The following is a 22,649-nucleotide window of genomic DNA, read 5'->3' on the forward strand; positions in this document are numbered from 1 at the left end:
AGAAAAAAGATTATATATATATATATATACACGCGTGCGCGCATATAAAATGTACAATTCAGTTTATATTTACATTAAATTAGATAAGATACTTAAATAAATTTAGATATTTTTATATTAGTTTTTTTTAAATATAAATAAAATCAACCGAGAAAAAGAACATAAAAAGATTATAATTTTAACATTAGTTTTAATAAAAAAGGAATATACAATTTTCAATATATATATATTGAAACTATTAATACTATTGAAAACTCATTTATCATTTTAACGAAGCTTAAAAATAATAAAAATAAAATTACACTGCATTTGTAATTTACTTCGTTTCTTCTATTTCGTTAATGATTAACCGAAGAACTTTCGGGGATTTCTTTTTCAGATGGATCTGTCTAGTTTCATAATGAAACAGCAGTGCGAATGTTTAAACGAATCGGATTATCACACTTTCTCTCAGTGTTTGAATTCGGACAGCGGATATCTTCAGAGCGACGAGGACGAGCAGTTGATAATGTCCATCGCATTTTCGCAGCCCGTTAAGGTTCATTCACTTAAGATCAAGGCACCCACGGAAAATGGGCCGAAAAATATTAAACTATTTATCAACCAGCCTAGAACGATTGATTTTGAAATGGCAAGCTCCAATACAAGCATTCAAGACCTAACGTAAGTCTTATATTATAAATCAGCAAGATATATTTAAATCGATATAGAATACAAAGAAAGAATAAAAAATATCTTCAAAATATTTTCAAGAATTATTGAATATCTTTCTAATCGCAAATCAATTAATTCAGTTTAAAATTATCAAATCCTTCCTTCATATAGATAGATACACTTGGAAAAAAAGTAGTAGCAACTTATAAAGTGATAAGTTTTATTTATAGAATTAATGTGTGTGTGTGTGTGTGTGTGTGTGTGTGTGTGTGTGTGTAAAATATAGTTGAATAAACTATCTTTAATTATTGCAACGATAAAATAGTTTATATAATTACGTATATTAATTCTAGAAAGCCTTTATAGTTGCTATTCTACTATTTTTCTCTGAATGTAGTTAAAATTTTTTATTTTTTTAGAATATTGTTTCTAGTATAGTAATGTTAGAACAGAATTTCTCTTTAGCTTACTTTTTAAATAAAAAATTAATATGTGTGATTTCGATAGATTGTCAACTAAGGATCTCGAGGAGGGAAATCCGATACTGCTGCGTTATGTCAAATTTCAGAATGTGCAAAATCTTCAAATCTTTGTGATAGACAACCAGAATGGCTCAGAAACAACGAGAATCGATCATCTAGTCGTAATCGGCTCACCAATTTCGACTACGAACATGGGAGAATTCAAGAGAGTGTCTGGCAAGAAAGGAGAAAGCCATTGAACGACTTTTCTGCAACAATAATATACTGGATATTACATCAGAAATTTCAATTTGCTTATTAACATTCCCCATTGGTTTTTTTTGCATGGAAGAGAAAAGAGAAATAGTTGTAACAAGATTTCAAATAATAAAATCCGATTTAAATACTGTATAATTTTGCTTGTAATAATTTATTAATTCACGAAAGTAATAATTTATTTTAAGTAAAATCTATTATTAATTTATGAAAATATTTACAATTACGTTTAATATACAAAGGACGAGCAAGTATTATACAATTAACTTTAAAATACACTCATCTGCAATTATACTTACTTTCTATCTTTCTTAATTAAGTAATTCGTGTAAATAACGCGTCGTTTAATTATTAATTTATTTTACATCGTTCCTGCATTTTCCTCCATTTTTATATAAATTGCAAAAAATGCAAATTCTTTTTACATGATGAAATAGGACAAAATAATAATTGCAAAGATTTCGCTTTTAAAAATATAAACAAATATCTTTAGATTATAAATTTTTGATTTGGCAAGTAGATCATTTGAATACACGCAGTATTTAGCTCTTAGTTACCTTTTTATATTTATGTATGTCTCTCGATAGTTTATCTTCTTTCATATTACTATGCCCAGTTTGGGCTGAACAGCATTGAGACTTAGCTAGGATTAGCTAGAGCATAAAAAAAAGGATTCCATAATATGCATAACTTTGTAAAATGAATTCCTTGAGTGCTGTTCAATGTTCGCTATTATGATCGCGTACCACTAGTCTTATCCAATTTCTCTGCGTCCAGGGCACTTCCCCACAGTGACAGCGGATTGTACAAAAGACAGTTGAAATAATATGTATGTATTTGGTACAGTTCATTAATCGACTAAGATCCCTGGTCACAGAATTTGGATTTGCTTGTAATGACGGCGATGCCTCTGGAGTTCGCCCTGGAGGGGAAGATGGACAAGCAGCGAATATATCAATAGGGATAAACCAGCCTTTGATACGGGCAGTTCATCTGGGACCAAAATTCCCTTATAAAACTGGGCGCTTCTTATATTATAGATTTCTTATCTACTTTTATATAGATCTCCAAAAAATTACAGTATCACGGTTTATAACAGACAAAATAAACTTTTTACAAAAATTCCTAAGTGCCCTTTATTGTGAGGCTTTGTGAATTCGCCAAATACCTCCGCATCGGCAAGCACGTGTCCATCGTTGATCCCAGGCTCTGATCGCAGCTGTCCTCGTCATGTTCTGTACCTGCGCTTTACCGCCGCACCTAAAGATGTAACGAAAAAATATGTATAAATAATATTAAAAAATAAAGAATTATGGATTCTCAAGTTTTACAAACACAACAATAAATTATTAGGGCTAATCGACACGCAATTGTCCGTGCATAACTACAAATTTATATTCAAATTGTACAAACGAACGTTCGGTTCCGTTTTGAGCCATCTTCAGCGTTGAAATACAATATTGAATGTTTGGCTCTTCAAGGAAGAACGAAATTCAGTCGTGCTTGGTAGGCCGAGTGATTTTATTTGAACAATAAGTGACGATGATTTGTTCAGAATTATTAAAATAATTATGTGTAATAGATGAATAACTCACCGGTGCTATGAAAGTTTCCTCGTAGTAATTACAATTTGTGAATAATAAATCGTAAAATAACGAACGTCAAAAGAATTGTCAAAAATTAAAATAAATTAAGAGAATTAAGAGTACTGTAACATATTTAGATTAGAATGGCAAATTAATGGATGCAATGGACACTAAACATAAATATAAAAAAGTACAAACATAGATACAATAAATAAGTATTAAAAGTCAGTACATAAATTATTTAAAATAGAAACATGAGTGATATAAATATTCAGTTTGCAAATTCGAACTGTTCTTTTATCGTTTGAAAAAACATCTCCGAAATGAGGCGTTTATTTAAGAAATATTCTTTATCCAAAATTGTCACCATTCAAAATCATAGTTTAAATTCATTCTATGTTCCGTAATTATTAATAGCATGATGATATTTCTATTAAAATAATTTATATGTTCGTTTACACAAGTTTTTAAGTTTTTTTTATTTCCTACCCGCCTGCCCTATACAAATTTATTTAATATATATGTATTAGTGTCTAACTTTGATCATAATTCTCCTTCATATTTAATTAGTATATATAAAGCTATACAGAGTGTTCCAATAACTAGCACCTGAAATGTCTTCGAATTTATAAGATCTATAGGAAAATTTATCTAACTAAAATTGCACGATAAAGAAGTCTATCACATGGCGATAATAATTTTTGTTCAAGTAAAGACGCTTTAGAGATTTCAGAGTCAACTTTTCTTAAATGGAATTATATGATTTTTTTATGTAATATAATTCCTCTAGTTTATTTTGCGTATAAAAGTATTAAGATAGAAGTATCAATAGTTTATGAGATATTTTATACCAATTGCACCAATTGATTCATCTTATTATTCTGTTCATAAAAGTATTAAGGTATCAAAAAATTATTAATTTACTAATTATTTAACATTTTATGTCAATATGTGCCAGAATAAGGTATCTCGTATTGATTTTTCGATACTTCTATCTTAATACTTTTATACTTTTATCTTGAGATTTTTGTACGCAGAATAACTAGAGGAATCATATTAGGTAAAAAAAATCATATAATTCCATTTAAAAAAATGAAGTCCTGAAATCTCTGTGATGCGCCTCCACCTAAACAAAAATTTATCGCCATATGGTAGATTCCTTCAGATCATGCAATTTTGGTTATACAAATTTTCCTCTAAACCTTAGAAGATATTTCAGGGATGCTAATTAGGACACCTTGTATTATTATGAATCGTTGATACATATTATATATTTATATATATTTTTTATATATTTTTTGTTAGTTAATAATCAATATAATTTATGAATTAATAATACCTCGTGCACTGCTTCACCAAAAGCGGCTGCCTTCCTAAATACAAATGTCGTATCGTGTCCACGATCTGTCCGCTGTGCATACAACCTTCAACGGGATTCATTTCAGGCGTAAAAACCAACTGTTCAGGTTCCACTCCATATTCCAGCTGCAATCACAAAATGATAATAGTAAATAAATAACATGCATATGTATATAAATTAACAAACAATTTCGAATATTTTTAATAGAAATGATTGTAATATTCTCTTTTTGTGTGAATAAACAATTCTCACCTGTAATGGAAGGTTCTGATAAAACAAAATCGGGGAGACTATAGCGGTGATACTGTTGCCTTGATGTAATTGTGGAATCATGATCTGATTTGGCAGCAGGCAGCATTCATCTGAAAGAAGTCTTTACTTCAAAACTTTCAGCATCGGAAATATAAGATGTTACTGTTGATTCCAAATTGATAAAATGTGAATCTGATGTGTATCTTGTGTATCTGATAATGTACATAAATAGTTATATATGATAATCATAATTTTTGTAGAAGAAAACAAGGTATTTAATCCAACACTTTTATCATTTCTAGTATTTTTTTATTTATATAGCAGCTTTTTCTTGAACAAAACTTCAACTCTTTTCTTCATTTAGATCACATTTTTCGAACTCTTTAATTAACTGTTATCCAGCAAACGAGAATGAATTGAAATAAATTAAATGGATTTAGATCAAAGAAATACGGATTCATCAATATTAAAATTCTTTTGAATGTTAGGATCCTTTTCAATCCTGAATGCATTTTTATTCATTTATAGGAATGGCATAGAGTATATTTCTATGCTTTTCAATCTAAAAAGAATATTATAGGTGAATACTGCTTAATTTAAAATTCTGAATAGAGGAAATGCAATTTTTCAATCCAGTTGAATCTAAAAATAATATCAGCTATTTCGTAAATACTAAATTCAAAATTCTGAATAGGAAAAAAAAATGCAGTTTTTTAATCCAATTGAATAAAAAAGTTTTTCTTTTAAAATGAGTACTATTCAATTCAAAATTGTGAGTAGAAAATCCATTGTTTCATTTAAAAATGCATTACGAATACTATTTTATTCAGAATTATGAATAAGAAATTTTTTGTTTTAATTCAACTGAGTTAAAAAAAAAGTTGTACCGTAAAAATATCATGAATTCTCCTTCAAAAAAAAACATAAAAAGAACTACCTAAATATGTACAATAAAGATTACATGTATAAATTCCTTATTTTTAATTAATAAATTAATCGCTTTTATGTATATTTTATATTAACACGTTTCTTTTATTATACAGCTAACATATATTTTTTGTATAAAAGTTTTAAAATAATAACTATAGAATTTCAATTGTAATTATTGCTTTAATTTATTTAAACTTTTACATATATAAAAATTTTTGATATGGAATCCACCAATCCATTTTTATGGATTTAAAATATGGATGGATTAAAAATTTCCAATCCATTTCAATTTATTTTCGTTTGCTGGGTAAGTAATTGTTTCCGGCGATTAACTGATTTAATTAATAACTGATGAAGTGAAGGTTTCTTGCGAATATGCTTCATTGGATTGCAATATTATCATCGGTTTTTCCATCACAATTAATCCAGTCTCTTCATCTACATTTGGATTGATCTGAAGAAAGACCTCTGTTTTTTCACTTGTTGGACTCTCCACGTCAGCTATGAAGTAATTTGATTCACGCTTTGATCTCAATTTATTATCCTTTTTGTCCTTTACATTCTCATCCTTCATATCTTTTATGTCCTTTCTATGCTCCGTTCCATTTGTTATACTTTTCATGGTTTTCGCACTCTTAGCTGTTTCGCTCGGGAAGAAATGAAGCGTTCTAGTTTTCAACGATCTCTCGACCCTCTCTGCTTCGCGGATCAGATCGATGAAGAATAAATCCCTCGGCGACATAGGCGTCTTCGGGGATTTTACTTCGTCCTCCGAGGGCGATACCGTTACCAATTTCAGATAATCCTGCAGAGGACTTTTCTGAGTATAATCACTAGCGATGCTTGAGCGAGTTTTCTCATTTTCTTCGACACACACCATTCCATCAGTATCTTCGATATTTTCACCTGATATTTGTTTGTGTATCACTAAAAGTGGCAGATCCCTCTTGAGGTTTTCTCGATTGATCTTAGATTCCGATTCATGAAAATCATTCCATTTCTTCGTCCCTAGAAATTCCTCGCCTTCAGATATCTGATGAACGCTCAGGGGTCTCCTCTCTTTATCCGAACCATATTTCGAGATCGCATTAATTTCAAGACTTTGTTCAACTTGGAAACGTCTCCAGAAGATTATTAATCCGCACATGATCACGATCCAAATCAGAAATGCGACTGTCCAGAAGAGAAAAGACCAATACGAAGGCCAGTATGCGAATTTGTAACATATGGCCCAAATTAGAGGACAGAGGATGAACCAGTAAGCTACGAACACGCTTAAAGTTGACCAAGGAAGTGATAGGTGTTCGTATCTTTTCAGCCTATTGGACTGTTGGATCGTGTAATTCTTTTCGTGCAGTCTGTTTTCCTTCAAGACTAGAGAGTCTTTATGCTTGATCGCAAGCTTGGTAGTCATTATATCTTCATGGATTCGAAGGATTTCCTTTTGTGCGTGCGTTGTATTTTTCTTAGAATGTATTATCCTATTATTATCCTATTATTATTATTATATTTGTATTGTATTGAGAGAAAAATGTAATAATTGAACTGTCACAAGGTATCTTATTTGCAATTCTTCTGATCCATGTACTTGCTACTGTATTATTGCGCGATTATATTACTGCAGAACTGTTACACATAATGCGAACCATTTAATATTGCTAATATCAAAATTATTCAGGATGTGGTATTTTTATCAGACTTCCTGACCACAAGTCGTAGTAATACACGAAGAATTCAATTTGTAATAAAATCTGTCTGCTTTTGGACTGTGAAATTCATAAATTAATATCATTTTTAGATATAAATGTTTTTAAATAAAAGCAAATAAAAAAAATATTACAGCGAAATAAAATAATTTTTTTTTGTTGTTCAATTATGACAAAAAATGTATCATCAATCTTATCTTTTTTAATTAATCTTCATAGAATTAAGTCATTAAAAGTTTCATATTGCAATAAATAAAAATCATATTATACTCAATTAATTCTTACATTCACTATTAAGAAATTTCAAGAAATTAATGTACGTACCAATCAAACCATCGTCCACCTGTTGCTGCGTATCTCCGTTAGGTTGTACCAATTTTGATAACAGGCAAAATAGTAAGGCTAAAACATCCAGGTTGTCTGCGCTGCGAAGAAACACTGGGAGACACGACGGGCGAAGTAATCCCCATATGCGTATGATAACCAACAGCTCCCGAACGGTATTCAAGGCCTTGTGATCCTTAAGAAGCTCATACTGCAAAACAAAAAAGTAAAGCTAATATGAAAAATGATATGAAGATAATTTTAATTAATTTTAATAGAAGGCTATAGTTATTTTTATATTATATGAAATTTATTATATAAATTCAATAATGGATATTTGGTACCACAAAAAATGATTTATTCACAAAAATATATTAGAAGAAATAGACATAAAAATCTAGATTTAAGGATTGTTTTGTAATTTTCGGAAACAATAATTAGATTTGCTAAAAGTACCTACCCCACCAGTCTTCACTTGCATCCTCTGCTCAGGTAATCTGGCCAGCAAATTCAAAGCTAAGTCAGCAACCCATTGAATAAGTTGCTGCAACGATTGCAACGTGCTCGGTTCTACCGTAAACTCTTTCGGATCGAGATGCAGCAACACCTAAAGTAAAACATTAAGTAAATAAGTAATTTATTTCAATTAACTTTTAATTAAAGTTTTAATTTGTTAAAGAACAATTATGTCATATTTTATTATGTTATATCTAAGCTTCACGAGTTATTTTTATTCTATGGCAAATCATTGAATGGAAAAGAAAATAAAGAAGAGTAGGATGAGAAATTTGATTCACGGAAATTCAGCTGATCGAGATGCTTGAAGTAGAATTTTGATTTCAATACCTTATCAACATCAGTAATGACATCAGTTATCACTGCGGCTAAACTTTCCGCTGGTCCTTTGTCATGGGATATCAGGTCCGATGGTCTCAGTAAAGATTTGAAGGCAGTAGCTACTGAATGTATCATCAGTAACGATGACAAATCCGCCGCCTTGTTCTGTCCTGTTACGAGCATTCTGAAAATAATAATTGCAAACGTTAATCTTTCTGGAGTTTGAGATAATCTTTTTCATATCACTCCAACTCCTAAAAAAATCTTCAAACGCACTTCTTCAAACGCAAGTCTAACTCCGAGATATTCTTTTAAACCGATTTAAAAACTAATTTAGAAGAAAATTTATTCATATCAAAAACACCTTTTCACATATACAAATATCTAGTTACACACCTATACAGCGATGTCTTGATGGATAAAAATAGGATGTAATGATATTGCTGTGTAGATTGTAATTGTCTATTAAAGGAAACGTCTAATCGTTCACATAATGCTTCAATCGTGGACGATCTCAGACATAAAAGTATGTCCAACCAATCCAATCCAGTCACCAAGCAATACTCGAGTAATGTACAGGCATAGCTTAGCGACATCGACGTACCTGCAAAATCACATGTATTGTTTTGATCATATTTCGCGTAAGAAATATCCTGTAACTAAGAGAACGAATGTTAATGAATTAATTAATTTCAAATAAAGAAAAAATTTGGTTGTATACCTGTGGTACCGTCTGGCAACAATTTATAGAGATACATATTGCCCTGAGTGTCGCACGCAAGAAGTACACATCCTAGCCATGAAAGATCCATATGGGCGATAGATACAGAATTCTTGAAGTATTTGTTGCTAGGCTCATCTGGACGCCAGCTTGTATTCAGGGATGAGAATGCCACTTCCTTCAAACAGTCCAAACGATTTAGGCAATGCACCGACGAGTCCGCTAATGCTATTATTACATAACTGGGAGGCGGTAAAGTTGTCACTATGGATAGTTTTGTAGTGGCTATCGCTGTGACCGGTGACTGGCAACGATACTGCGACTGATATTGCCAAACCTATACGCCAAGAATAAAGTAATCATACATCTACATTAAAAATAAATATATTATTTAAAAATATATGAATAGTTTTAATAATAGTACAAATACATTATTTATGTCTATTTCTATCAATGTGTATTAACTGTAATCTCGGTTTAACTTACTTTTTATCTTCTTTTAATTTTAAGCATTAGAAAAAAATAAAGAGTAAATTAAACGAAGATTAAACTTAATCTTGGTAAACATAGATTTTATATAACTATTAAATATTATTATTTGATCGTTATTATTTATTTAAATATTATAATCAGATATGTCTTGTCTCTCTCTTTCTTTATTGCCACTCTTACACATATCTCTCACATGCTAAAATTTACTAAAAACGAAAATATTGATTGATTAATTAATTGAATACTTACGACCGTCTTGAAAGGTTCTAATGTCTTTGGCTGAAATAATTTGTGAACCGGTTGCGACTTCTCCCGCAACTCCCACACCTCAACAAATCCACCGCTCTCACTGTTTGCCGCAATAACCAGAGAATCGGCATCTTCTCTGACCACGAACTTTAAATGAGTTACAACTGTACCTGCAAAAGAGTAAATCTTTTGCAGGTACAGTTAGATCAGATACAGTATAGATCTTCTGTTTTTTATAGCTGAACTTTTTGCACAGTTCATCGTTTCTTTTTTTTTCGATTTTATCCATGAATAAAAAAGAAAGAGGAATTGTGTAAGTTCAGCTAGAAAAAGAATTGTATCTATAAAAAAAATGAACTGTTTATACTGTCATAAACCATTCAGTCTTACATGAATTATCTTTAGGTGCCCCATCTTGCAGAAAAAAACTCGGTAAAGCTTGCGAGGTAATGGTGCACTTATCATCATTCTTGCGCACTAGTACTCTAAAACATCTTATAGGCAAGCAGATGCTACCGCTACTAACCGCAACGAGAAAGTGGCCGTCTGGAATTCCAAAAACAAATTATCGCAACATCCTCATTATATCGTCTGCATTCGCAAATAGTTTTATGACGTGAGAAAAAGTACTTTTTCCATAGCACAAATCGACCGCGGTTATCCTGTGTCTCGTGTTGCCTAGACTCTCTGTCGAATAGCAAATCGGATTTTGAAGATCCTTAGTGATCATGATTGCACCAACCATGCCCGTCGTCGATACCACCAGCACGCCTTCGGCGGCTCTTCCGCCGAATTGCCTCACGGAAGGTGCGAACAGTAGGTGATTAAATTTCTCGCTATAATGGATACTATCTTTCTTTTCTGTTACTAAGCCTGTCTGTGGAATTAATAAAAGAAGACATTAAAAGAAAAGATAAAAATATAAAAACTATATATATCTGTTTCAAGTTTTGATCATGTATCTGCATGTGACTTGAATATTTTTTTAAAACTCTGATAAAATTTTTCTTAAAATTTTTAGACGAATTAAAACACATTTCAGAAATACTGAGAAAGTCTATGGACGGCATTCATAACGATTCTTATATTCAAGACCATCTTAAGTATAATCTTAAGAGGTCGTGAATCAATCAAAGAGCCATATTAGCATTTTAAAACATTATTTAAAACAATTTTGAAATAAGAACAGATTATGAATATCGGCCTATGTCTTTTCGTAAAATCTTTCATAATTTTTATAATTTTTCACGTGATTCTATAATTTCCTCTATACTTTACTTCCTCAGATTTTATACGTTTCGCCTCAAATTATAAATTATGAATTCTGAAATATCTTAGAATATTTCAGAATTCATATGAAGAAATCTAGAAAAAATGCTTTCTTGGCATTTCTGAAAAATTTTTTAAATAATTATAAAATCATTCAAAAATTCTGAAATTTATATAACAATCCTGGTGGAAATAAATCACTGAAATCCATGTTCATACCGAAATGAACCAATTGACATAAACTTTCAATGATCTTAGTGATTTATTTCTATCAGGGAATTCTGAAAAATTCTGAGAAAAATATTCATTAGTTATAAAAATGTAGTAATATAAAAGAATAATAAAATGATAATCTAATATAGTTTCTGTCCTGGTAATATAAGTAAAAAAAAACTTTGTTGTCTAATTTCATCAGTTTGTTCACCTAAATACCTTTTTGCCATTGTGAAACCATGCTGCACCTAGTATGTGCTCACCAGGGAAATATGAAGAACCTATTAATACCCAATCATTCAAAATATGATCCTTGAACATCCATAACTGTACATTTCCAGCTGTATCAGCCATTACCAATTTGTCACCAGGCAGATCCCATTCTAATGCAGTAATGTTGTGTTTATTTGAAAGTACTCTAGATAAATACAAGAAATACTTATTATTACAGTTTTATCTTGACTTGCTGGCTTTTTAAAAACAAATTGATAGACATTTAATAAGAGACTAGATAAGATTTGTATTGTAATTTATATTCTTTAAAGAATATTACAAAGAAATTAAAAGATTTTACTTATGAGCAAAGTGCTTACTTATGAGCATGCCATGGCATATTTAAATCTGTTACATAAACATGGCAACCCCGTGTCTTGCCATTGCTGTCATCTAACTCTGTCATTGTAGTAAACGCCACTATATTTCGACTGGATAAGGAACACAACGATTGTCCATTGTATAAACTGAGAAAGCAAATTGTTAATCAACTCAAGTATTATACAAAATTTTATGTATTAGCTGTGAATGATATTTTATTTATAGGTCTATTTTTTATAGCTGAAACTGGTATACACTTTTAGAATAAAATGAAATAGATATATTTTGACATTTAATGAAGCTGAGAAAGAAAGTTTTAGTGCAATCTAGTGCAGGAATAGAAAAACCAAGCCTTATATCTTAAAAAAATATACCATTCTTGATTGGAAAAAAATTTGGAAGAACTCCTCCTGTTGACGGTATACAGCAAGTCCATGTTTCTTCGTTTTCTTAATTATTCTTGGAGAAATACAATACTATATCTTTATAATCTTTTTCAAATTAATGAGGACGTTAAAATGTTTTCTTCAGTCTTCATGAATAATATCGCTTAGTTAGTATTTTTCTTTTTTTAAAAGCCCATTATTTTTTGCACGACTCTCGTAGATGGTTACAGTAAAGGCTTAAACGCAATAGGCACAATAGAGAACAGGGAATAACGAGCTGTCCAATCGGAGCTCTGGGATGTAATATCGAACTTACACACCGGAGCTCTGATTGGACGACTCGTTATTCACTGTTGCCTATATCGATTGCCTGTGCCTATTGTGTTTAAGCCTTAATCCTTTTTCAAAGGAAATTTGTAAGTGAAATGTTTCTGTTGTCGATTTTTCTACCAGAGAGAAACTTGAGAGAGAAGCTATTGGTAGAACATGTAACGTCAACCAATAGCGAAGCATTTTCCAACTTAAGTTGTTGCCGGTCGAGCCGAAAATTTTATTAGGGTACATTCACTTTTCAAAATGGACGATATACCGTAAGAAAAATGGATGTTGCTATGTAGTTTACACTCACTTTGTCAGAGAGCAGTAGTGCGGACAACATTTTGCGGTTACAAATTTTGGACCGTCATGTCCTCTCTCAGGTTTCTCTCTGATAGAAGTGGTTTTTCTACATTTCGTTTCAAATCTCGAGCCCACTTTTTTCGTGACTGGTCACTGGCCGCTTGAGTTTGATCTCGTTTTTATTCTCTGGCTGATCCTAGTGTCATCAATGTTAGGCAACATCATCAAAAACAGTCTCTTGCTATACAGTAAGAGTGCACTGTTTAGAAGGTAATTATTATTGAAATCTTTGATCAAATTAAGATCTTTTCGTTTTTATTATTGAAATATATACATTTTAAGTTTATTATATGAAAAGCAACTGTGCGATTTCTCAAAAGAGCTTTAAATTAAAAATTTTATTTATTAAAAAATTAAATGTATAATTCATAATCTTGAAACGTTTTCAAAGAAATTGAAATCAAGATTTATGAATTGAATCTGATCTTAATTGAATAAAACGAAATTAATATACACTTGAATATTTCATGTTGGCTCTTATAGGTATTACTTTGATTTATTTTCATTAGAGCTTGATTTCGATTTGTTGAAATTTGTTAAACAATTTAAATAATAAATAGTAATAATGTAAGAAGATTTACTTCTTGCAGATGCAATGTACGACAGATATCATGCAATAGTAAAAGTAGATGGGAAGAGATTGCTTCTAGGAATCAAAGCACAGCATTGGAAAGCGAGGATGACTTGGATAAGCCTATAAAATATTCCATGTCAAAAGCTGCTACTATGAGAATTGAAGAGTATCGCAATCCATATGAAGATAGTAGACCATGGTATCAGGGATATGTTGTATCAGCAAGCTTAGTTGTCTTTCTAATTTATTTCTGTATCTTAAGAGATGAGAACGATATCGATAATTTAATATATTGTGACTTGAACGAAACATTAAGCAGAGTGAAGAAGGAAGAAGAAGAGAAGTTAAAACTTAAGTCAAAATAGGACATCTATTTATCTGAAATAGCACTTCTCGGTTTGTTTTGCAACATTCTTTGTTAGATAATTGTTTTTGTTGTATAATGTACATACGCTTTCCATAAGAATTATCTTAGCAGACATTTGATTTAATGTACAGTAATATTTATCTAAATACATATCTGTATACAGAATAGCAGGAAAGAATTTATTAAGAAAAATGTCTTTTAGTGTGTAAATAAAAAAATATTAACACATTTAATGTAATGTTTCTTTATAACGGATACAATAAATGGCCCCAAATAATATTATTCAATATTGTGCACCACTCGATGGATGGATGGCAAATAATTGTGTCTGGAATACACTTTTTCCATGTGAGCCTCCAAGGAGCCACGACCATTGTCATTGATAATACTGTCACTTCTTGTGTACAGGAAGGATGTAATCTGATGTCAACAATACCTGCCAAAATTATTTGCAATATTAATACTTTCTATCTGGCAACAATGAGTTATTATCAAGGAAAAATGAAAAAATAAGTTAGAGTTAAGGAAAATTGAACCGAGAATGCATATGTCATTTCGAAGGCGGTCGAAAATCTTCACAGACGAAAGATTTGAAGGCTGTTACAAAATGTGCTGCAAAGCTAGACGATTATATTAAAAAAATGATATTTTGCTATCATTGATAATGTGTATTGCATGTGAAGGATAAATAAATTCACTTTATGCAATTTTCCTTTGTTTACAATCTTTCCTCGAGATGCAATGTACGTCTATGCTACTTACTACAAGTGCAGTAAGACCGTAGCAACCATCTCCAAAAGGTATAAACAGGCATAACTTGCAGATAGAATTTCAGTCTGGTCAGAAAACCGCCAAATGCGATGGACACTAATCTGAGCTGCAACCAAGCTATACATAATACTACAATTATATCTATCGGAAGAATTTAAAAAGATTAAAACTACAGTTATTCTTACCAGAGTAAATACAGTGTAGTACACCCACGTTGTGGGCATTAGGAACAGGAGAATGGTAAATGACAGCGTCCCAACAAACAACTGGTCTGTCTGATACAGACAAGAATCCACTCTTTCGCGCAGGGGATTTTTCTTCTTCCCAAGGAAAAGTCTAAAGAGAGCCGTGATTCCTCTCAGCTGGATATTAAAGAGCCTGTGATGAATTGTAGCTTTTTTGAAAATTGTAATTTGTAAATTGTAGCTTTTTTTACTTTAAATCAATAATTTCATCACATTAGAAGAACATTATACCTTGCTGCATAAACGTAAATGCAGTACGTGTGGAAGCTGACGAGAGCCAGAAGGTCTGCAACGATGGATATTTGAAATGTGATGCCGAGTTTTCCAAATAAGAGTAGTACTTCGAACGCGAGATCCAGAAGTGGCTTTAAGAATATTAAAAATGTCCACCAGAGCTGTATATGATACAAGAAAAACTTGCCCATAGTATTGTTTAAAGCATGATTAAGCTTTAGACCAGCTGGTACACCCATCAACCAATTAATTAGCTCCTTCAAACTCTCCACAACTTTCTGTTGAATAGAAATTTCAATTATTAAAGCTGGTAGAAACAAAAATAGAACCAAAATGGAACCAAAAATGTATCTCAAATATGTAATATTTAATTTTGTATAAACAGTCTTTTATTTTCTTCTTTGTTTCAAATTAATTTTAATTCTCAGATCAAATTTGTTAAATTAAATAATTTAAATTCAAAATATATTTAATTTAAATTTGTACTAGAAAGAAGTAAATATAAAAAATTATTTTGTTAATGTACATAATAAGTATATCTAAACTTGCCTCTGCATTGTTTAGAAGGAGCTGTGATGGCTGATCTTCGATATAATATCTCAGTAATTGCAATACCAGAATTCCTAATGTCATATCTATTACAATTGCTAGAGCATAGTTTCCAGTTTTCAGTTTAATGCCCCTATTCCTTATAATTGTTGCTAACATCCACTTGACATTTTCAAGCCAATCATGGATATGCAAGCCAAGAGAAGAGTACTTCAAAATTGGCAATAATCTGTCTGTTGCCTTTGATAGAAACGAGACAATGTGCAAATAAAACGATACGTAATAAATCAGCAAAGTCTCCCAGATGCGAACAAATCTAGACTTGATTTTCAATTCGTCCTTTTTGCTCTGTACAAGCTTAGCAAGCTCGTGAAAGTGATCGCCCGACGTTGTTTTGCTCTCAAATAATTCTGTTTCCCGTAATGCCCGCTGATTGTACAAAACAATCATCGTGCGTATTGCTGACAGATTAATTTTTTTATTGTTAACAGTGATTTTCAACAGACAATATTCTTTGTCCTGTCCATCCTCTGAAGGCTTTGTCACAATGTGTACCCAGTTTGCGTGCTTACGTTCCAAAAATTCGTCAATAGCCTCATTCTCATTGGAATGATATCCAATAATATCTAACGTAGACTTAGTTGATTCTACTGGATCCATCTTACGCAAACTGATGATGTAAAACTTTTTTAAGTCACTGCAGGTGTCATGTATTACTTTACCAAGTACATAGCCGGATTTTTCGGTGCACAGTGTTTGTGGAATGAATATTAACAAATTGTTCGTCATTTTTACAGCTAAAGATTACCCAGTCAAACAAGTCTGTTGAAAATAAATTTTGTCAAATGATCGCTACAAATTCTATTATTTTTATCTTTTTTCTTATCATTTCCATGTTACAAGAGGCGCAGTATTATTTCATTATTCAGTCGTTTTAAGAAATATTTTTCCTGATAAGAGGAAATATTTTTCTATACAAAATTCCTTTGTATTACATGGCAATTATATAACAGAAGTCTCCGAGTCTCTTTCATTTATTTAGCAATTACTTTACTAAATTCAAACTTGTCTCAACCTATAGTTGTAAGAATCACAGTCTAGTATGAAGAGAATATTCAATTGTGATTGATCAATTTTTATAAAAATAAATTGTATAACGTCAACATCTACAATAAATTGTAGAGATGTAGATTAGGTTTGGCTAGAGTTTAGATTTACGTTAAGGTTAGGTTAGGTTAGTCGCATCTGTCGACCGCATGGCTTGGCGTGTATTACATTCATCTAGTTTATCGTGGTTTATCGAGTAGAGAGTAATGTGTTGAATATTATGATCGCGAATGCATCGATGAGACAAATTTAAAAGTGTCACTCTCATATTCATACAAAATGAATAGCGATAATACGAAGAAACTGAAACGTAAAAGGAAACAGAAAGAAAAGGAAAAGGCTGACGGTCAGTTGCCAATTTTGAGATGTATTTATTTGTTTCTCTTAATCAGCTTTATCGTTCATCTGCGAATGATTGGATTCATTTCTATATAGTATTAATCTTGTTAAAATATTTTATTATTAATATAGACTCTTCCTGTAAACACATCTGTATATAATATAATAAATCAAAATAGTATTATCTCTTCTAAAAAGGACAAAAGATTTTGTCCTTTTGGTAATTATTTATTATTAAAAATTGTCCGTAAAAAGAACAATTTAGCATAAAAATGAATATTATAGGAATAGAAATGAAAAAGGGAGTTCCAGAGAGATCTGTTAAAGAATAAATATTAACAAATGTGAAGTTTTACATTTGTCATTACATTTTAAAAAGTTTTTCCTTTTTTCTTTATTTAAAATTTTAAAGGAATATTCGAAATTAATTATAAGATATGTATCTACACATATATATTAAGTAATATTATGTAATAAATGTTTTTATAGCTCCCAAGAACAATAATCACAAAACTGACAAGACATCTCAAGAGAATATTGTACAAAGTAATCAAAAGAAGAAAAAAAGAAGATTGAAGTCGAATGAAGTCAGGTAAAAAGATTTAAAATTTCTTTCTTGTGATATAAACGAAATTATTTTTTAAGTTGAAATTTGATACATAAAACATTTTAATAGCAACTATATTAAGTCACGTATTAAATTATATTAAAATATTAATCATACTAAAATTACAAAATAAAAATTATAATATTAACGTTTTTTATAAAGTTTTAAAAAATTTATTGATAAATAATGACATATAAAGATTTGATTAAACAATTTTTTTTAGTAATGATGCCACTACCGATATTGAGACTTCAAAATCAGTATTATCTTCAAAGGAAGTTTCAGACGAGAATGTAAAGACTGCTAAGAATCCATCTAAAAGGCAGTTAAAAAAAGAGAAGGCTGTCCAGGCAGCTGTTAAAAAGATGGAATCTCGTAGATCATATGCCATGCAAAAAGCATTAAACTATGTATCCCTGGTAAGCTGTTAATTGTTTGAATCATTCATTAATATTAAAGGCTTGATTCTGGAATACCTTATATAAATACAATATACAAATGTTTTCTTCTGTTTGCGCATAACCATCTGTAAGCATTTTGGCAATTTATTGACATTTGTAAAAAGAACATAAGATTAATAGGAGATGAACACATACTGTTAATTCTAATAATAAAGTCTTATCTGTCTTTCTTTTTTATTTATGATTTTGATGGAGACAATTAATTAATTGTTTAATTAACATTTTTCAAATTGATAAATCAAAATTATTTTTACAGTGGAAACATTCTAGGAATGAATGGAAGTTCGAGAAACTTAAACAGATCTGGCTGATGGATAATTTATTGGATGAGAATTCTATTTCTGATAATCTTTTTCCTGTCGTTCTGGAATATTTCGAAGGTTGTAAAGGTATGGCACGCGAAGTGTTATTACGTAAGGGAATGGAAATTATAAGGAAAGCTGAGGCAGAGACAGACGAAGATAACAAAAATGAAATTATGATGTCAACTACTTATAAAAGAGCGAGACAACTTTTACAGACTTTACCAACTGACAAATAGTTTCAATTTTAAACAATTTTAAGATAAAATAGATGAAAAATTGTTAAGAAGAGCAATTTTTAACATGTAAGATTCGAGAAATAGCAAACAACTTAAACTTTCTTTTTAAACAATTTTTAAGAAACTTGTGTGAAGAAGTTCCATAACTTCTCATTGTACTATTACGTGATTGTGTGTAGTGATGACTAATCTGGACATTAAGAGTTAACTATATTAAAAAAGCAGGGCTACGAAAAATTTCAAACATTTTATTTGAGATTAAAATGAATATTTATGAATAATGAATATCATATTTATCTGATATAATAATTATACAGATTACATTAATTATTAATTAATAAAAAATAAATATTTAATATTTAATTAAATTAATTATATTTAACTAAATATATTTTTTAATGATTATGACATCATGAATAAAGAAATACAGATATCTACTTATTTATTTTGTTATAAAAAAGCAAGTCATTTTGTCATTTAAAATGTCTGAAATTTTCCAACCTTCATAAAGCCTTAACATCTTTTATATGAGAAGATTATATGCAACTTAAAATGATAATTTTATTTCGTATTTTATTTAAATTCGTTACAAATAAAGAAGTTTATATTTTAAAAAAGTGCTTCGGATTTCATTGATAAGAACATTTTATTTAATCTGCATTGTCGAGAGAAATCAAAATTTGTTTTGCACAATATTACACATTTATATATAATAGCTAAGAAAAATGTACTATAAACATAATTGCAGATTTCGAAGTATCATGTAAAAATTCTCTATACAAAGATTAACAAGAACTGCAACATTAGAGATAATTTACATAATAATAATTTTTAATTACGTTACTCCGCATACTTGTTAACAAACTGTCTGAGTTTGTCAGTATCTTGAAGACCGACTATTCTCTCTAGAACCTTGCCATCCTTCATAGCAATGAGGACAGGCACCGAGCCGACCTAAAAACACAAGTGCACAATGAAATATGATTTAAATATCCAAGTTCAAAATTAATCATAAAAAATTACGCTCATACAATTGTTCAATTATAATCCTGAACCTTTCACTTGGGAAATTCTCAACTTTAAAATAATTACACAAAATCTGTCATCAATTTATGAATTTAAAAAGACTTATTCTTTTTGTTAGCTGAACCTGCATCATCATCTTTTCTCTTTTTTTCTTCAATGTGAGAGAAAAAAAGGAAACATGAACCATGCAAGCTATTCAATTGAAAAGAATAGACCTAATGCTTAACGACTGTTGTACTGAAATTATAAAAGAGAATACGTACATGATAATCAAGAGCGAGATCTGTATGCTCGTCAATATCAACTTTGGCTAACAATATCTTTCCCTGTTTTTCGGCAACAACTGTTTCTATTCGTGGAGTCAGCATACGACATGGATTACACCATCTGAAATGATTACACACAGGGTATTTACTGAAATCTTTGAAGAAAATTCCTTCAAAATTCCTGAGTATTTTTGTTCAAAATTCCAGAATAAAATTAGAGAATCTTTTAATACAAACTTAAAATAAATACAACTTTAAAATAAAAGAATGCAATTGGAGTATAAACGATGCAAAGTATAAATTGAAAATTAATAGAAGACAGAGATTTCATAATAAAAATGTAGTTGTGACTGTATTTATCATTTTCTATAATTAGAACTGCAAAATATATTAGAGTATAGAAAAGGCTTTATACATGTAATATTACTGAGCTATATTATTCTGTTGTGAATACCGTCTTCTATTGTCAGTTTGATTTATTTAATAAAAATTTATGAGACAATTCTACTGAAATATGGAACTACAAATGCACATAATACTTACGTGGCAAAAAAGTCCACGATAACAGGCACTTTGGAGTTCATCACGCGCTCATCGAAATCTTTGTGATCCTGGACCTTGAAGGCAGCAGGTACCACTTGTTCTTGGGCAGGTGCTGTGGTGTACAATCTACTGCCCAAAAGGGTTCTGCTAGTACGGACAGTCTGAATTCCCAGGCGCTGCATCTTTTAGCTTAGTTGTTCGCTGCTCAAATAAAACATGCAAAATTATTAAATTATACATCAAAATAGAATTATCTCCTTTCTGTTTTTCTTTCTCTCTTTCTTCTAAATCCTTTTAATACTAAAAATACCAAGCGATCAGTGATCATTTCTAGTTTTAGATTAATATTATACTTCTTAAAAGATAAGATTCTCAAATTTTTTTGACTTAATAATTATATCCTTTCCCACACAGCATTAAATTAATATTAAATATTTATGTGAATCATCTTTTGAAATATTTCATAAAAAATGTCTAAAATATTTCAGAAATATATTAAAAATATTTTATGCTGGCTTACACACAGCATAAAAATATTTGGTTTTCCATCACTTGCTTTATGTTTATAGTAGTTGCTTTCCATTTTCACACAGGTGATAATGAATCTGAAATTATGTATTTTATATTCGAATAATGACGTCATTTTGACAAAATTATCACATAACAATACAGGTTCATAACCTCACATTTAATGAGTCAGACTTACAATCAATAAAACGCATCGTTTTGAGCTAGTGTAGATTTTAGGTAAAAACTCAGTTCAATTGTACTTGTTAGAATAAAAAGGAACATGCATTCAACCGAGTTGTAACGTCACAAATGTCCGAGTTGTGATACAAATGGAAAGCAACTATGTATCAATTTATTTGCCCTTTTAGTGAATCAGAAACGTTAGTGCTTCTAGCATTAATCTTTCTCTATAACTTTGATATCACATATGTTTCCAAATTACATTTATATCTACAGATTTCATGATTCAGTTTAGCAAGCCAAACGTTGACAAATATCGGACAACGCATGAAAACGTACAGGCATTCTGACATCAATATATTAATAGCTATATTAAAAATTAAAAAGTAGCTTGCAATGTGATTCGAAAAAAAATAGTCGTTTTAAGAAAATCGGGCTGAAAATAATGTCGATGTTTATTATTTCATGTCATAAAAGTCTTTTGACATTAATTAATCACTTTTTTTATCACCACCTTGTATATTCTCGATAAAGGACAACGATTGCGCCAAATTGCACCAAACTTCGGTTTTCACGCACCTCGATATATTAATATACTCGTATCGTCAATTTACTATATGTCGTCTGTGCCTTTCATTAATTTTCTTTTCTATTACCAAATCTAAACATTACAAAAGTTTGCAACACTTACCGATAATTCGCCAATAACCTATCATTACTTGGTAAAGGACTTCCCGCGCACGCGCAAAGAAATTGACGCGTCAACTGACGCGGTTATTTACCCAAAAAATACTATATTTTTTACACTTTTTTAAATTTATATTCCTTTTTTCTAGTCGTAATAGATTTGTTTGCGTTGTTTGAACTTTTTGCCCTCAGTATCATCGCTTTTTCTTTTTTTAAGTATAGATTTATCTTGTTTTAAATTTTTTTTGCAAGGATTTTGCAATGTATAGGCAAATGAAAAGTGCATGAAGTTCAGCTATAAGAACTTATGTAGTGTAAAAAGTACAGTACAGTGCAGGAAGCGTAATTTATCAAATAAGTCGTTTCAGTGTACTATTTTCTAATATTTATTGGAGTTAAAATGCTGATTAAAATGCAAAACTTCGAATAGAAGTAATAAATAACTGTGCTTCGATAAATTAGAAAGACAAGTGTGTAAAATTTAAATACGTTTTTTAAACCTAAAAAAATATAAATATATGAGGCCTCATAGGTTATATTTTAATATCAATTTCAATCTGAATAATACATAATTAATTTTTATTGGAGTTAAGAAATATACTATCACACAGATTGTCGTTTAATTATATTCTGTAATTATTTCTCTAATATATA

At 30.4% G+C, this 22,649-nt stretch overlaps 7 protein-coding genes across 11 annotated transcripts in view; 4 read left to right on the forward strand and 3 right to left on the reverse strand.

The window, feature by feature from the left end:
* Nucleotides 1-1,685, forward strand: part of LOC108687247 (thioredoxin-like protein 1) — a 4,484-nt gene extending 2,799 nt beyond the window's left edge. The window contains exons 3-4 of the mRNA XM_018192919.1: nucleotides 380-663; nucleotides 1,162-1,685. Coding sequence (XP_018048408.1) covers nucleotides 380-663; nucleotides 1,162-1,375 — 498 coding nt within the window. The 3' untranslated portion in view covers nucleotides 1,376-1,685. The remainder of the gene's footprint in view (nucleotides 1-379; nucleotides 664-1,161) is intronic.
* Nucleotides 1,686-1,906: 221 nt separating this feature from the next.
* LOC108687235 (mediator of RNA polymerase II transcription subunit 16) lies at nucleotides 1,907-12,425 on the reverse strand. Its single transcript, XM_018192898.1, has 14 exons — nucleotides 12,299-12,425; nucleotides 11,924-12,070; nucleotides 11,550-11,748; nucleotides 10,479-10,725; nucleotides 10,239-10,394; nucleotides 9,849-10,018; nucleotides 9,108-9,444; nucleotides 8,783-8,990; nucleotides 8,396-8,570; nucleotides 8,010-8,156; nucleotides 7,550-7,760; nucleotides 4,590-4,699; nucleotides 4,317-4,462; nucleotides 1,907-2,651 (listed from the first exon to the last, which is right to left on the reverse strand). Exons 1-14 carry the CDS (start codon nucleotides 12,358-12,360, stop codon nucleotides 2,528-2,530), a joined length of 2,439 nt encoding a protein of 812 aa, XP_018048387.1. The 5' UTR covers nucleotides 12,361-12,425; the 3' UTR covers nucleotides 1,907-2,527.
* Nucleotides 12,426-13,046: 621 nt separating this feature from the next.
* Nucleotides 13,047-14,151, forward strand: LOC108687243. The gene is made up of 2 exons (XM_018192914.1): nucleotides 13,047-13,198; nucleotides 13,579-14,151. Exons 1-2 carry the CDS (start codon nucleotides 13,137-13,139, stop codon nucleotides 13,925-13,927), a joined length of 411 nt encoding a protein of 136 aa, XP_018048403.1. The 5' UTR covers nucleotides 13,047-13,136; the 3' UTR covers nucleotides 13,928-14,151.
* On the reverse strand, nucleotides 14,106-16,643 carry LOC108687241 (phosphatidylinositol N-acetylglucosaminyltransferase subunit Q). The gene is made up of 5 exons (XM_018192913.1): nucleotides 15,729-16,643; nucleotides 15,177-15,457; nucleotides 14,886-15,078; nucleotides 14,692-14,806; nucleotides 14,106-14,365 (listed from the first exon to the last, which is right to left on the reverse strand). The coding sequence occupies exons 1-5, from the start codon at nucleotides 16,515-16,517 to the stop codon at nucleotides 14,175-14,177; spliced, it is 1,569 nt and encodes a 522-aa protein (XP_018048402.1). The 5' UTR covers nucleotides 16,518-16,643; the 3' UTR covers nucleotides 14,106-14,174.
* Nucleotides 16,644-16,751: 108 nt separating this feature from the next.
* Nucleotides 16,752-19,005, forward strand: LOC108687260 (uncharacterized protein C7orf50 homolog). The gene is made up of 4 exons (XM_018192942.1): nucleotides 16,752-17,181; nucleotides 17,664-17,766; nucleotides 18,005-18,200; nucleotides 18,499-19,005. The coding sequence occupies exons 1-4, from the start codon at nucleotides 17,115-17,117 to the stop codon at nucleotides 18,781-18,783; spliced, it is 651 nt and encodes a 216-aa protein (XP_018048431.1). The 5' UTR covers nucleotides 16,752-17,114; the 3' UTR covers nucleotides 18,784-19,005.
* A 405-nt stretch (nucleotides 19,006-19,410) lies between these two features.
* Nucleotides 19,411-22,069, reverse strand: LOC108687249 (thioredoxin, mitochondrial). 5 transcript variants are annotated; one of them, XM_018192924.1, is made up of 4 exons: nucleotides 22,000-22,069; nucleotides 20,619-20,819; nucleotides 20,073-20,196; nucleotides 19,411-19,737 (listed from the first exon to the last, which is right to left on the reverse strand). In XM_018192924.1, exons 2-4 carry the CDS (start codon nucleotides 20,798-20,800, stop codon nucleotides 19,624-19,626), a joined length of 420 nt encoding a protein of 139 aa, XP_018048413.1. In that variant the 5' UTR covers nucleotides 20,801-20,819; nucleotides 22,000-22,069; the 3' UTR covers nucleotides 19,411-19,623. The 5 variants fall into 5 exon arrangements, with proteins under 5 accessions (XP_018048413.1, XP_018048415.1, XP_018048412.1 ...); XM_018192926.1 differs by lacking the exon at nucleotides 22,000-22,069 and adding an exon at nucleotides 21,888-21,993; XM_018192923.1 differs by lacking the exon at nucleotides 22,000-22,069 and adding an exon at nucleotides 21,823-21,993.
* A 339-nt stretch (nucleotides 22,070-22,408) lies between these two features.
* LOC108687254 (thioredoxin domain-containing protein 15) overlaps nucleotides 22,409-22,649 on the forward strand; it is a 2,739-nt gene continuing 2,498 nt past the window's right edge. The window contains exon 1 of the mRNA XM_018192933.1: nucleotides 22,409-22,465. The gene's annotated coding sequence lies outside the window, so the exon portion shown is untranslated. The remainder of the gene's footprint in view (nucleotides 22,466-22,649) is intronic.

Source organism: Atta colombica, unplaced genomic scaffold, assembly GCF_001594045.1.
Source record: "Atta colombica isolate Treedump-2 unplaced genomic scaffold, Acol1.0 scaffold203, whole genome shotgun sequence".
NCBI lineage: Eukaryota > Metazoa > Arthropoda > Insecta > Hymenoptera > Formicidae > Atta > Atta colombica.

Bases quoted from the DNA above. Each gene is read 5' to 3' on its own strand.
- LOC108687235 (XM_018192898.1), bottom strand. From the start codon at position 12,360: ATGGACTTGCTGTATACCGTCAACAGGAGGAGTTCTTCCAAATTTTTT. The intron at 11,749-11,923 runs GTAAGCACTTTG...GTATTTATCTAG, and splicing joins ATGCCATGGCATGCTCATAA to AGTACTTTCAAATAAACACA. The intron at 8,157-8,395 runs GTATTGAAATCA...GTTTTACTTTAG, and splicing joins TCATTACTGATGTTGATAAG to GTGTTGCTGCATCTCGATCC.
- LOC108687241 (XM_018192913.1), bottom strand. From the start codon at position 16,517: ATGACGAACAATTTGTTAATATTCATTCCACAAACACTGTGCACCGAA. The intron at 14,807-14,885 runs GTAAGAATAACT...GCTTGGTTGCAG, and splicing joins ACTACACTGTATTTACTCTG to CTCAGATTAGTGTCCATCGC. The intron at 14,366-14,691 runs GTAAGTAGCATA...TAATTTTGGCAG, and splicing joins ACGGTCTTACTGCACTTGTA to GTATTGTTGACATCAGATTA.
- LOC108687249 (XM_018192924.1), bottom strand. From the start codon at position 20,800: ATGCAGCGCCTGGGAATTCAGACTGTCCGTACTAGCAGAACCCTTTTG. The intron at 20,197-20,618 runs GTAAGTATTATG...TAATCATTTCAG, and splicing joins ATCGTGGACTTTTTTGCCAC to ATGGTGTAATCCATGTCGTA. The intron at 19,738-20,072 runs GTACGTATTCTC...TTGTGTTTTTAG, and splicing joins ATCTCGCTCTTGATTATCAT to GTCGGCTCGGTGCCTGTCCT.
- LOC108687260 (XM_018192942.1), top strand. From the start codon at position 17,115: ATGAATAGCGATAATACGAAGAAACTGAAACGTAAAAGGAAACAGAAA. The intron at 17,767-18,004 runs GTAAAAAGATTT...AATTTTTTTTAG, and splicing joins TTGAAGTCGAATGAAGTCAG to TAATGATGCCACTACCGATA. The intron at 18,201-18,498 runs GTAAGCTGTTAA...TTATTTTTACAG, and splicing joins CATTAAACTATGTATCCCTG to TGGAAACATTCTAGGAATGA.
- LOC108687243 (XM_018192914.1), top strand. From the start codon at position 13,137: ATGTTAGGCAACATCATCAAAAACAGTCTCTTGCTATACAGTAAGAGT. The intron at 13,199-13,578 runs GTAATTATTATT...TACTTCTTGCAG, and splicing joins AAGAGTGCACTGTTTAGAAG to ATGCAATGTACGACAGATAT.